Source organism: Danio aesculapii, chromosome 20 (assembly GCF_903798145.1).
Source record: "Danio aesculapii chromosome 20, fDanAes4.1, whole genome shotgun sequence".
Classification (NCBI taxonomy): Eukaryota; Metazoa; Chordata; class Actinopteri; order Cypriniformes; family Danionidae; genus Danio; species Danio aesculapii.
This window is the reverse complement of record NC_079454.1, coordinates 15,425,573-15,440,814: the sequence shown is the minus strand read 5'-3', so window position 1 is coordinate 15,440,814 and position 15,242 is coordinate 15,425,573. Positions and strand designations below refer to the sequence as shown.

General features: G+C 35.4%; 2 protein-coding genes across 4 annotated transcripts in view; one reads left to right on the top strand and one right to left on the bottom strand.

The window, feature by feature from the left end:
* Window positions 1-15,242, top strand: part of LOC130247582 (HERV-H_2q24.3 provirus ancestral Env polyprotein) — a 92,607-nt gene that overhangs the window by 19,860 nt on the left and 57,505 nt on the right. The gene's annotated exons all lie outside the window — the stretch shown is intronic.
* The window catches only part of LOC130247579 (pumilio homolog 2-like), a 151,149-nt gene continuing 142,095 nt past the window's right edge, over window positions 6,189-15,242 (bottom strand). For all 3 annotated transcript variants that reach the window (XM_056480878.1, XM_056480877.1, XM_056480879.1), the window contains 3 exons: window positions 11,367-11,488; window positions 8,509-8,701; window positions 6,189-8,416 (listed from right to left, as the gene is read on the bottom strand). In XM_056480878.1, the coding sequence (XP_056336853.1) occupies window positions 8,285-8,416; window positions 8,509-8,701; window positions 11,367-11,488 (447 nt within the window). In that variant the 3' untranslated portion in view covers window positions 6,189-8,284. The remainder of the gene's footprint in view (window positions 8,417-8,508; window positions 8,702-11,366; window positions 11,489-15,242) is intronic.

Here is a 15,242-nt window from a genome sequence, read left to right as displayed (position 1 = left end):
CCCCCAGGCGCGAGCTAGCAAACTAGAAAGTGAAAGCAAAAAAAATAAAGCGATAAGCACGAGCAAAATCTGAATGAAATACACAAGTGCAATATAAAGGGTGCAGTCAGGCACGAGTAAGTAGATAAACTACAATGCATGTAAGAAAAAACAATCAGCAAACAAACTGGAAAAAAAAGAAAGAAAAGCAAGCAGGAGTCTGAATAATAAGCACAACTGTGAGCTGTTTACACGTGAACTGCTTTGCTGTGACCATGGGGGAGATTTAAAATTAAAGAGCTTGTAATTAATTTGATCGACAGAGTTTTATAGTCTTGATATGGGATTGTAAACAGTTATATAGGACAGAGAAAACAGGCCAAAAGTTGAGCCAAAGTGTACATACGGCTGGACTGTATGAAATATAGAAAGTAAAATAAGAAACTGAAATATGCTAGCTGCGATGCTGACACAGTGAGCTCACGGTGGTAGTACTTAATATTTAGTAAGTTAGTATTTAAAATAATCGGTGGAGTTTGATCACGATGTCTAGTAATCAAATTTAAAATAAAAACTGAACTTGCAGAGCAGGTGAGCTAAACTAGAGCTACACTCGGCTAGCTAGAGAGCAACACACACAGCTACACTCGGCTAGAGAGCAACAGGAAACAGAGCAACAGGAAACAGCAGCAATGCATCCAACAGCAGCAATGCATCAGTTATATCTGGTATACAATGATATCTTATATCATTGTATACCACTAGGATATATATATATATATATATATATATATATATATATATATATATATATATATATATATATATATATATATATATATACGATCACCTCACAGCAAGATGGTCGCTGGTTTGAGCCTCGGCTGGGTCAGTTGGTATTTCTGTGTGGAGTTTGCATGTTCTCCCCGTGTTCACGTGGGTTTTGAAGGATAGCATTTTTTATTGTTAGATTTTGCTAAACATTTACTAATAAATGCAGACATGAAGGCTTTTGCTTTAAAGGGTTAACTACTATATTATTTGCACAAGTATAGAGAAGTGTTGCAGGATGCTAGAAAATAGCGCATCCTGTTATCGGGTGGGGGTGGATGGAGAATGTAGAAAGGTCTGAGAATGACAGAACGTATGAGCTGTGTGTACGTGCTCTGAAACATCTGCCTTAAAAGGTGAACTGTCAAGAGAAGATACACAGATACCAGGAAGAGGAATATCTGGTTGCTGAATGGTCAAACTGTCAAGACAACACCATACAAGTCAATAGGGTTGAGGGTTAGAGAGTGTGAGAGAGACAGTATAAAAAGCATGAAGGAGAGCCTAATGGGCGGGGCTGATACGGTAGTACATCTCTCCTGCACAGAACTTGTATTCTCTAACTTCTTGCATTCAAAATAAAACTTCTTAATTTTCAACTCAGATCTCCGTCAATTTTTGAACATGCAATGGACCATTTGAGTCTTACAGTTTCCTCTGTAATTTTTATTAGTCTCTATATTTTGAAATTGCTTAGTTTTAGTTTAGTTTTTATTAGTTTCAGTGTTTTTAGTTTTTCAACAATATATATTTTTTGTAAATAAGGATATTTGTTAGGTGCAAGATTCAAAATTATCAAAATAAATATTGTATGATAAAAACTCAACTAAAGATGCATTTTTTGAAAAATGTATTCAGAGAACACATGACCCCCATCATCTACCACTACCATCTACCCATCCTCAAATGCAAATACAACAGCCCACAAGATAGCAGCCCTAAGTACAATGTGTGCAAGCCTGCTTCTGAGGTTAGATACACAGTATGGGAAGTTCTGACTTTAACACGAACCAGATCTTTTGTGACAATTCTCCCATGTTTGGACTCGACATATTAAATATATGTAGTCAGCAATCATAATTTCAGTCACTTAAAACATCACCATGACCCGAAAAAGTTCTTATAATTAAGTTTTGCAACCCAGCTTAAGCATGATTCAGTTAATTAAATTCCATTATGATTTTCTGTTATGAAATGAACTTACGTTTCACCAGATCCTTTCTTTTAATTTTCGGCCAGTGTTGCCAGATTGGAAATGTCAAAGTATTGTATCAGAACCTCAAGATTGGAGGAAAATTATCGTACACAAGTCAATTGGAGAGTATAAAGCTATTATTTAAACAAATCGGTTTTGACACAACGTGCAAATTACCAAAATATGTAAAAAAAAATTATAATCTAGGCGTACCTTAGAAAGTTTAAACTCTACCTCCAAGTTGCTGTCATCGGATACCTGCTTGTTGCTAGGTGTTGAGGGATTCATTTTGTGGTACAAATTGGACCGCAAAATAGTGCTGCTTGGCTTGAATGCAGTGCACCCTTATGAATTTTTAACACACTTTGAAGTGTGCATGAGCCCATTTAGAGTATCAGTAATGAGCCGATTTTGTGGCTTTGTTTTAATGAGATTGATTTTGGAAAAAACATGTTCACATGACGCATTTGAATGGGGAAAAACGAGAACATCAAGGACAAACTCCCCTGTCCTTCTCATCTTCCATTTCAGCACTTATTTTTAAAACTTCATTGCTCAAACGATCGACCTGATGATTCAACCTGAAAACTACTGACCTAGGCATGGCCATGAGCGACAGGAATGTTAAAGGCTGTTTTATACTTTTGCGTCAAGCGCCAGGCGTATGCTACGGTGCGGCCTATGCGTGGATGCATAGCCCTCACCGTGGCCTTCGGCGACGCTGACGCGCACCTCTCAAAAAATGTAACTACATGTCGCAACGATGCATAGCGCAGGCTCTGTGATTGGTCGGCTTGATAGCGCTGTTGAGTGTGGGTGAGACCCAGAGCCGCGTGAGCCCAATGGAGCGATTGTTTACAAGTGTGGAGTTCCGTGAAGGAGCTCCGGATGGAAAGTTTTGTTTTGTATGTCACGCCGATCACTTGACGCAAAAGTATAAACCAGACATTCTCCACGTTGATTGGCTGAGAAGATGTGTAAGATGAGATTCTCCTCACAGACAGTAGACAAAAGATGCAGCTAGATCAGTAAGTATAGAAGTCCCATAAGATTACAATGAAATAAATTTTAAATGCCGTAAAATGCTGAAATTATCGTACATTATAGGATTTTTTTCATTATTGATCATATTGTATAGAGGTCGAAGTTATTGTTCTCAAATCTGATCTCAGTGTTCTAATAACTGAATATCTCAGGAAATTGGTTTATTTCGAGTCAGAGAGGGGGTATCAGGTTTGTTAAAAAGTAAGTAGTTTGTGGATAAAGGCTTACTGGAGACACAAATCGTTTCAAATGATTCAGTTCGATTTGAACTAGTTCAACCGATTCACTTGAAAGATCCAGTTAAAGAGAATGATTCGTTCGCGATCAGGATCACTAATAGGGAAAAAAAATAAAACCTATAATTGGGCACAAATGTGTTAAATTAACACTTTTAAGTGTCTGCTTGTGTCGTATTGAATATGTCACCGTGCTGCTGTCATGTCCACCTCATGTTTTTGTCACGGAAGCAACAGCGAGAACTGACTGGATGGAGCAGGATTTCAGATTCTGAGGTGCCATACGGGTCAAACATCTGCAGCGCGAAGTAAATAGATTTCTTTTAAAATCATACAGTAGGCTTCTGTATTAAATACATTTACGAAGATGAAAACGAAGGATGTTTCTGCTATAATTTTAGTTAGTTTCAGTTAGTTTTGTATGTACACAATACAGTTTGTTAGTTCTAGTTCTATGAAAAACTCTCGTTTTTATTTTTATTTCAGTTAATGAACATTTTTCAATTCTAGTTTTCGTTTTTTTTTGTTTGTTTTCCATAACTTTAATAACCTTGGCTCACTCTAACTTTGGCCTATAATTTCAGCTTCTATGTTCTGTCAGTGTTACATTGTTTACATTGCATTGTTTTGGGCTTTGGTCAAAAAATTATTGCATTTTAAATTTGTGTTTTGCAATGTCAAAGCAACAACTGTTAAGTGCATAGCCTACACAGACGAATGTTGTGCTTTGTTGTAGGAAGAGTTTAGGAAAATTGTTAAAACTACTGGAAAAAAGCTGCATAAATCACACAGCATGCTTTTTTGCTCAGGAGGTCTGGGGTAAAATAAATGGGATACATTTATGTAGTTTATTATTGTTATTTCCAAGGAAACTGGATTAGATGTTAAAACACCCATCACTTCCAAAACTTTTGTCTCTTTGAATTGCAGCTGTCTTCATAGGCAATGTTCAGTTCTGGCTTAGTAATTGTACAGTCTTCAAACAATTGAACATTTAATAGAGTTATTTTGGTAACAGTTTATCAAAACCCTTTTGATTTTGAAGCAAGAGTTATTGAGAGAGCCATGTTTTCTGATCAGTGGTTTGAAAAGAAAATCAGTTTTGCTATATATATATATATATATATATATATATATATATATATATATATATATGGTCATGGAAGAGTAGGGAGCATGAGACTGATTCCTGTGACTCTCCAGGGACAGACGAGTCTCACTGACGTCCAGCTTCTCCCGCCTCTGGCATCTAGACTGCAACTCTGCACAAGACATTTGGCCAGAGGAGAAATGGTCGGGCTCAACAGAGCCTGGTTTCTCTCGAGGTTTTTTTCACTTTCGCCAATTGGTGAAGTTTTTTCATCGCCGCTGTCGCCACTGGCTTGCATGGTTCGGGACCTGTAGAGCTGTGCATCGATGGATCTGCTTTTCAGTGTTTGGACTTTCAGCAGTGAATATTAAACCACACTGAACTGAGCTAAACTGAACTGAACTTAAACTCTGAAAACTGGATTGACACAGTTTCAATTTACTATAATCTTCTATGTGAAGCTGCTTTGACACAATCTACATTGTAAAAGCGCTGTAGAGATAAAGGTGAATTGAATTTATATTTATATATATATATATATATATATATATATATATATATATATATATATATATATATATATATATATATATATATATATATATATATATATATATATATATTATATTCTCCTATCAGTTTTCATTTTGAATTCCTGGCACTGGAATAGAAGTATTTGAAATCTACTGTATATCATAAAATGAGAGCAAAGCAAGTTGCACCATCTAGTGAGAAAATTCACTGCATCACGGCAGAAGCTGCTTGGGTTATTTACTTTAAAGGGACTCCACAAGCTGTGTTGTGTGTAACCAGTTATTGAACAAATTATTTATAACTGATTAAACTTTCCAGCAAAAACACAATGGATAAGATTACAGATGATTAGATGTAGATAAATTTCTACTGTAGCCTACAAGTTGGCTTGTCAGTTAAAATGTAAATATGGTCTAAAAACTTTGACATGAAAACTATGTACTAAATTAATCGCTTAATCAATAGACAAGTAAATTAATATGGTTACTTTTTTTAAATGCAAGGCAAAGTGACAGCATCACAGGGCTTGGTATTTGTTAAAAATCTGACCAAATATTCATACATACATAGTAAAACTTGATATTTTTGACATGGTGGTGGGTATTCTGTGTTATACTTTTTATTTTTGAATAATAAAATAAAAACTAATTATATAATTAGTTTATGACTATATAGTTATATATTCATATATAAATAGCAATGTATAGTTATTAAATTATTTTTAATCAAATTAAAGCATACCACATTTGCCAAAATGCAGCATAAACATATAATTAAGATACAAAGAAGTATTTTAACTATAAAGCTTTAATGTTTGTATATAATATATATTAACTTACATTACAACAGAATAAAGTGGGAATGAGAAATATAATAAAGTTAAATATACTATTGAAATTGCAGTGGTTGTGTATATAACTAGGCCAAGACAGTCAGTTGCCATTTAGTAGTGTTTATCAGTTTATTTTAGTGCCAATTATGACTGAAAATGGAGCATGTGTGCTGATGTGACTAGGAGGGAAGAAAGTTGCATATGTATGGCATTTAATGAGATTAAATTAAAATTATATTAATTACAAGTCATTTGGAGACAAAATAATTTTCATGTGGAAAACATTTAAATATATTGTTTTAATGATCAAATATTAGTTTAGAATAGAATGATAATAGAATTAGTGACTGCAGGCAGACCAAACAGAAATATTGCTTTGGGCTGGCAGTGAGAGTGCAATAAGTGTAGTGTATTTAGAGTGAATAACAAAAGCTTGAAACCCAAAAATCAAATGTTAGAAGAACAGTTTAATCATACATAGTCACAATTCAGCTTGAAAACTTAAAAATAATAATAACAATTTCTCATCTAATTTCTGGAAATGTACATAAGGCCACCTGAATATGTACATGATTTGACGGTGTGACAAAACTCATATGTTCATATTTATATAATTGACAATATCTTACAATTACTTTGCTTACAAGTTTGTAGCTGCTCCAAAATACAGCATTGATTCATACAAAAATAATTATTGTGTCATTGTGAAATTTCCATGGTGGCAGGTAGGACCAAACACTGCCCCATGTTTCCTTTTATTCATTAACTTTTTTTTTTTTTTTCAACTGCCACAAGTCAAAATGACAGTCAAACAGGTGACATTGCACCAGGTACATAAAAAGGCTGACCTTTTCCAAGAAATGATTAAAAACAAAACCATCTTGAGATTGATGCATAAAAAACACTTGATCAAAGAAAACTGTATACACATTATATTCAAAGGGAGTGATGAATATTTAAACATCAAAATGCACATTTTGCTATTTTATTTATTTTCCAAAAAGTGTAAAAGACATTCCATTTACAGCATTTACGTTTACAAATGTACATCTGTACAGATGAAATAAAAGCAAATCACTATGCAATTCAGCAAGGCCTATCCAACACCACTAGTTTTTTTTCTTCTATTTAACTAATAAACTTACACTTAACTCCACATAAACTACATGTATTCTACATTCATTCATATGAAGCAAGATAATGAAAGCCATTAATATATTAACCATACAGAAAGATTATGTCCGTTTTGTGAAATCGTATACTTCTGCAAATGATCACTCTACATCACAAAATGCTGTCCATTTGCTTGACATTCATTAATCAATTCTTTTATACTTGCTCAGAAGTCAAGTATTTTGGCTTGACACTAAAGACAGAAACAGAAACCTAACTCTTGTCTCTGGTCAGAAGAGTGTCAACACTCAAGTACAGTCTCCACCCACACCCAAAACACAGAAATATAATATTTACTTGTACATAAAAATGCTGTACACTTTGCTTTAGCTATCATAATGTAAAAAGATGATAATTAGTACATAACTATACTGTTTCTAGGGCAGTGTTCAAAAAGCTACTTGGTGTTACACAAACATGATTACAAATAAAATTGTTTGTCAAAATATGAAATCAATATCTGCCAAATATTTCCTGGCCCTTCAGACATTCACACACTCTAAACATGGAAAAAGTATCCCAGTTTTCACCTGTCTGCTATGCTATCAGTCCAATAGCAATGTAAAAATGCAGAAGCACAAGTGCCCTCAGATTTCACACAAAAAACATAGTAGTAAACCAAGACACGTGTGGAACCAGTGGGGTGAATAACATATTGCAACTACACATCTTAAAAAAAGGAGCTGTAAGTAAAATATCGTATCCACATGAATAAAATAAAATAAAATAAAAAACAGCCACAATATAATTGATTAAACTAGGATATATAAATATCAGCATAAATAACTTGTGGCTGACAAACCAATTTGTAAAGATTAAGCTGATTGGTTTACTATTATAATTTTTTTTTTATTAGCAGCTTTGGCATACGTATCATTGTGCGAAAATAGGGCCCATTAGTAACATCTTAAATGCCATTTAGAAGTCTGGATTAAAAAAAAAATGTTAAAAAGTATTATTCAGTTTGGCTTTATAAAGTCACTTGCTGGTGTTCATTGTAAGAACTGTAAATTTTCTGCATGTCTTTTTTACAGAAAATGTACAAGGTTAAAAAAAAAATTACAAAATGTTTACTAGAAAAACAGTCAGTTACATCAATTACATCATAAACAAAGGAGTTGTGCCTTACCCGGGAAATAACCAACAGACCACAAACTCTGGTGAGAGTAGAAGTGGTAACAACAGACTGTACAAGGGACTGATAAAATTTTGCTGTCTCTTTCATTAAAGCTTACTTCTTTTCCTTGCTTTTGTTTTTTTTTTTTTTTTTTTTTGGTGACCCTCCTATGGAGTATAACAGATAACTCCATTGAGGTGAAGATGCCCATAATTAACATTGCATGTTTAGAATGAGGCAAGGTTAAAGGTCCCTACATTAGGCCATTAGTAGGGCCCCCAATAGGGCCTAGGTCTGATCCACTCTTCATGTAGTACTTTTCCAGCTTAGCCAGGATGTGCTTTCCATATGTATATTTCCGAAGAGTGGCAATATGTGGCCGAATCTGGAATTGACAAGATGAATTGTTTAAAATTCTATCCGTAATTATATTAACTGTAACTTTTACAAAGGTAACAAAATGTTCTGTGCTTGTACCTTGTGCATAATGATCTTACGCTGGGCAGGCTCAGCCATGTCAATCATTCTTTGAACAACATAATTTGCATACTGGTCCTTCATCATGGTGTAGAGAGCACTGTGAGGGCCATCCTTTTGACAGCATACTTCATCGATGAGCAGGGCCCTCTCTGCCCGGGATGAATGAATCACACACTTCTCCACAACATTGCTATAAATGGCAGACATGTATAGAAATATGTTAGCTTTCAGATATGATCAGTTATACAAAATAGAGAAATGAGCAAAGTAACATCTTTTTTTATGCTGCATAAAATGACTTGAGTTTGAATACAAATATAAAAATTTAGTTTAAATACGTTTTTTAATGAACATAAGCCAACTGAAATGTTTCAGTCCTCACAAACTTTGCACTATCAGCCTCATTTCCATTGTACAGAGGACAAGACAAGGCTGTCGTCTCTCCTCCTAGATCTTTTTGCATTAGCAATGGAACCTTTAGCAGCAAATGTTAGGCAAAATGTTTAAATCTCCCCTATTTTAATTAATAACAGACCCCTATATCATTACAAATGGATGATGAACTTTTACATAACAAAACCAGAAATGTCCATTCCAACTCTAAATAATAAGAATAATTTTAAAACTATCAGGTTTTACAATGAATGGGGACAAAACTTAATTTACCTATCTGAGAATATGTACATACTTTTTTTTTCATTCTACTCCATTTAAAATAACATTTAGGAGTTATCATCCCAAAAAAGCAGATGCATTATCAAAAACAAATAGGCATATTCATCTGAACCAATTCAAACACTATATTACATTTAAGATAACTTTACCCATTTCCACAAATTTTATTTCTGTCCATTTGAAACATTATTACTAATGTTCTTAAGATATGGAATAAGTTAAATAATTTTTTTGATCTCCCATATATATATATATATATATATATATATATATATATATATATATATATATATATATATATATATATATATATATATATATTTACTGTCCAATAAATAATAAAAAAAACATGCCTTTACTCCTGGAATTCAAGACATTCAAAATTTAAAAGAACAGAAAGAAAAGAGATTTGTTTCTGTAGGGGATTTATATATAGAAAAATGGTCTAAACAACTAAAAACAAAATATGACCATCCATATTCAGAGTTTATCCAATACAAAATTTACTTGGAAACATAAACTAACCCAGTAGAAAAAAAAAAAAAAAAAAACATTTTATGCTTAATTATAAAGGAGCTTGATACAAAGATCTTGATACTACTACTTCCAGCTAGATTCCGATAGATGCTATACTATCCCATGATGCCACAGAAGAGAATTCATGAATGGGAGTGAAGCGACACAACTGATCATCATGTCATCATGACAAATGATGGATGTAGTACGTCCGAGTTTCATTCATACTACTCAAATTCATACTATATATAACATACTTTTCTAACAGTCATGTAGTAATTCAAATTCAAATGTAGACCTACTCGAGTAGTAGGCTATTTTAGAAACAGCCTTGGATTACTTGTCTGCCTAGACCAGGGGTGTCCAATCTCGGTCCTGGAAGGCCAGTGTCATGTTAAATTTAGCTCCAAATACCTTCAATACACCTGCTAGGAAGTTTCTAGTATATCTAGTAATAGCTTGATTAGCTGGTTCAGGTGTGTTTGACGAGGGTTTGAGCTAAACTCTCCAGAACTCCAGGACTGAGTTTGGACACCCCTGGCCTAGACCTTGGGTGCTCAACCCTGCTCTCGGAGATCTACCTTCCATCAAAGTTTAGCCGCAGCCTTGATCAATCACACCTGTTTTTAATTACCAAGTGTTCCTTGAGATCCCACTAAAGCTGTGGTCACACTGGGCTTTTCCTCCCATAGACTTCCATTCATACGCACGCGAATGCATCAGACCGGAAACGCAGGGTCATGCGTCAAGTTTTGCAAGTTGCTGCGGTGCAAAGTTCAAGCTTGGTGAACTCTGACCTGCAAAATCGCATCACTTGACTGCGTGAGACCAATCGAGGATCAAAACAGGACCTCTCTGGACAGAAATTTAAAGCATGGAGCAATCGCTCGCTTTTTTTAATGTCTAAACATCTTGTTTAATCCCGCCCCTTTTCACAGCGCCGCATGACAGAATTTCGCACACACAAAGTCCGGTGTGACCGTAGCTTTACAGTAGTTGGTTTAGGTGTGTTTGATCAGGGCTGGAGCTAAACTCTGCAGCCATTGCTTCATGACAGCACTTTTATTTAATATGTATATATGTTTATTAAAAGGCTCATTTTGATTAGGTCCTAAACCAGATCAGCAAGTTGTATTCTTGAACACAATGGCTCTTCTATATTTTAAAATGTAATTTATTAGTGTGATTTCAAAGCTGACATTTTTTGCATCATTATACTCAAGTCACACGATTATTCGGAATTCATTGTAATATTTTGATTTGATAGAACATTTTAAATTTATTATATAATATATTATTATTATTAAAAAAAAGCTAAGTATAATGTGTTTCATTTTTGAAAAATACAGTATAAAGATGGGGACACTATAAAGCCCTGTCCTTTATATTTTAGTTCCATTATGTGCCAAAAAAATGCTGTCTCCAACATCCTGGTCAAACTTGCCACCGGACTCTTTTTTTTGCCTCCTAAGCATCATCATATTGTCTAGGTGGCTTCATCATTCTGTCTCCTCTCCACCAGTAAGCTGGTGGCTGCTGCACACTGGTGGTGGTTGTGGAGACTTTACTTGTTAACTGTATATAAACTCAAAATAGACAAATTTGCATTGTACTTGCCACAAAATCCTTTTCTCCAGAATACAGTTTTGTCAGAATCGACTGACCTTGCAAATTTATGCTGACTCAGGGCCAGAACCTTCCCTCTGACCTCTGCCACTATCTTGCTCTTATCTTCTGGTCGACCATGCTCCAAAACATGCTGGATAACATAGTTACCATACTGATCCTGCAGGAAAAAACAGGCAGAACATGCATAATACTACATTTACATTTCCTTGATAAACAAACCTGAGATAGAACAAGAGATGACTGATTAGTACAAGAAAGTCAAGCAAGGCCATTTCAACCACATATAATCATATAATAATACTTGTTTACTTAAATTACTTAAAACGGCTGAACTTAAGCTGAAAATCATTTAATGATGTCAAAAACAGCAACCCATGGCCAATGAAAAATAAATACACTGTCTTGATCTGTCTTGAAGATATATATATATACATATATACACACACACACACACACACGCATACACACGCATGCACGCACGCACACACGCACGCACGCACGCACGCACGCACGCACGCGCGCACACACACACACACACACACACACAGTTGCAATCAGAATTATTAACCCCCCCCCCCCCCTTTGAAATATATAAATATATTTTTTTAAATATTTCCCAAATGATGTTTAACAGAGCAAGGACATTTTCACAGTATGTCTGATAATATTTTTTCTTCTGGAGAAAGCCTTATTTGTTTTATTTCGGCTAGAATAAAAACAGTTTTAAATTGTTTAAAAAACATTTTAAGGTCAAAATTATTAGCCCCTTTAAGCTATGTATTTTTTCGATAGTCTACAGAACAAACTATCTTTTTACAATAGCTTGCTCAATTACCCTATCCTCCCTAGTTAAGCTAATAAACCAAGTTAAGCCTTTTAATGTCACTTTAAGCTGTATAGAAGTGTCTTGAAAAACATCTAGTAAAATATTATTGACTGTCATCATGGCAAAGATAAAATAAATCATTTAGAAATGAGTTATTAAAACTATTATGTTTATAAATGTGTTGAAAAAAAATCTCTCCATTAAACAGAAATTGAGGGGGGGGGGAAATAAACAGGGGGGCTAATAATTCAGGGAGTTTAATAATTCTGATTGCAACTCTATATATAACAAATAATTAAATTATAAGGTGGAGTTGACACACTTCACAAGAACGCAGTAAAAATACATTAACTAAGGTTCTATTAGTAAATGAATTTTTAAAGAATTCTACTTCTACAGCATTTATAACAGTTTGTTTCAGTCACTTTGGTACATTTCGCAAATCATCTTTAACATTTTCAAAACAGAAAGTGCATTTCTCAAAACAACTGTGGATTACCTGCAAAGCCAGTTTCTTGTGCAAAATCCCTATGTCTCAATGTAAATTATGATGTAAACTATGGGTACAATTTTGATGACATCATATACTAAATTATAGGTTTGACTTAAGTCCCTGTTTACACCTGGTATTATGATGTGTTTTTGTTGATCCAATTACAAGTGTTTACATGTATTAAAATAAACTACAGGCTGCACGGTGGCGCAGTGGGTAGCACGTTTGCCTCACAGCAAGAAGGTCACTGGTTTGAGCCTCAGCTGGGTCAGTTGGTGTTTCTGTGTAAAGTTTGCATGTTCTCCCCGTGTTCGCGTGGGTTTCCTCCGGGTGCTCCGGTTTCCCCCACAAGTCCAAAGACATGCGGTACAGGTGATTAGGGTAGGCTAAATTTTCCATAGTGTATGCGTGTGAATGGGTGTGTATGGATGTTTCCCAGGGATGGGTTGCAGCTGGAAGGGCATCCACTGTGTAAAACATAAGCTGGATAAGTTGGCGGTTCATTCCACTGTGGTGAGCCCAGATTAATAAAGGGACTAAGCCAAAAAGAAAATGATTGAATGCTTGAAAATAAACTACAAAATACAGCAGCCACGAATTTATCAAAATAATATACTGTATTTTGAAAATACTAAAAATTACTTTTACAAGGGAGCATGAAATATCTTCGCAAACCTTCTTTCAATAGGCATTTTTGATCAATCCCTTCACCATTAAACTGACTTACTCTTTCATTTTAGCATAAATTTTGTACACATTTCATACAGAAAGTCCTGTCTTGAAGATGATCTCTTTAATCACTATAAAAACCATGTTATGCAGATAATGAGTTGGAATAAAGTACTACTAAATATCTCTTCATTGTATTTTCATCCATTGCATGGCCAGTGAAACGGCAACAATCTCTTAACAGTCTTATATTTTAAGGGTGATATATGAAGAGGTTATTTATTTTTTGTTCAATACATGTAGATTTTTGTGCAATTGAAATTTTGAGTACTTAACTACTGAAATCTCCAGTTTTAGGCCCCATTTACACTAATTCGTTTTAGTTTTAAAACGCTTAAGTTTTACTACGGTTACGCCATCCATCCACACTACGCCTGAGTTCTCGAGCGCCGAAAATGGAGCATTTTGGAAACGCTGTAGAGGCCTGTTTCATTGCGAAGTTCAGACTTCGCAAGTTTGATATGGAAAACAGGAAAACTCCCGAGGACATGTCGGGTAAATCTTCAAAGGGAACAGTGTACTTTATAATCTCATCACTTCATCCTGGATACGTACGTTGTTTCACTATCTTAACAATAAAATGAAAACATTATATAAGGAACTGCTATTTTCATTTTGATATTAACAACTTAACAGACAGCAGAAATGTTGAGGTGTCGTGCTGCATATATGAGCGTCATCTTCACTGTATGCATTCTTATAACAAAACGGAGCCTATAACATTACTGCCTCCTTTCATTTTCATTGAAAATACGAAACATACCCTCTTTTTTGCTGAGTATGTTTTAATAATCAATAATGGCCATTTTACAAGTATAACGTACAATAAGTTTATACATTATAGGAAATAAAGGCAAGCAATCAGTCAATATACAGAATGTACGTGGTTACATTAAAGAGCCCATATTATACATGAAATAGGGTCATGTTTAGGTTTTAAGGGTCTCCAACAACAGTCTAATATGCATGCAAGGTCAAAAAACACTTTCATAGGCTTATAATCTGCATTTATTTTTACCTAATTATCCCAGCGACTCCCATATGAATCGTTCAGCGATTCATTAGTTCCCAAACCCCTCCTCAGCGCGAAGCTAATCTGCGCTGATTGGACTGATGACAGCCTGCTGCAATTGGTCGAAACTGACAGCCTTCAGCGCGAGACAGAGTGAAACGCCCAGCATGTAATCAACAATATAAAAGTAGTCACAGTGCATACACGCTTCATAGTGTAAGGTGTGGATTTTGGCTGCCAGTGGGTGAATGTAAATACAGACGATGCACATAAAAAAACAGACGACAAACTATTTAATTGAGCAAAAACTCCAAGAACTGGCGAGGAGCACGTCACCCTCTACCTGCTCTTTTCACACAGACGCACACACAAACACCTCCTCCTCCTCCTTGGAAGACACAGCACCAATAGAGGGGGAGACGTCCGCGACACCTCCCTCACCACCCGCGTCCTGAGTTATATCTGCGACACCCCACGTCCTCACTTTGCTAACGGGTCACTTTTGTTTTCACTTTCGGGTTGAGGGCGAGGTGATCGTCTTTAACCTAGAGCGGCAGTTCAGTTTGCTGAACCGGCCCTGCGCAACACACGCAACACACACACACACAACCCTCACCGTTCGCCTAGATTAAAGCGCCAGTTCAGCTTGCTGGGTGCAATTTAGACAGCTCCCTTGAACCTGAGCTAAAATATTTTGAAACTTGACCGTTGCATGCGTGTAGCAACAGCTGACGATCCGTAAACAAAGCGGCACGCGTCGCGTTTTCAACGTGGCTTTACACGCGATACGACAATAAAGAGATAACCTGATACAGTACACACGGTTACAAGTAACAAAACACAACTAAATG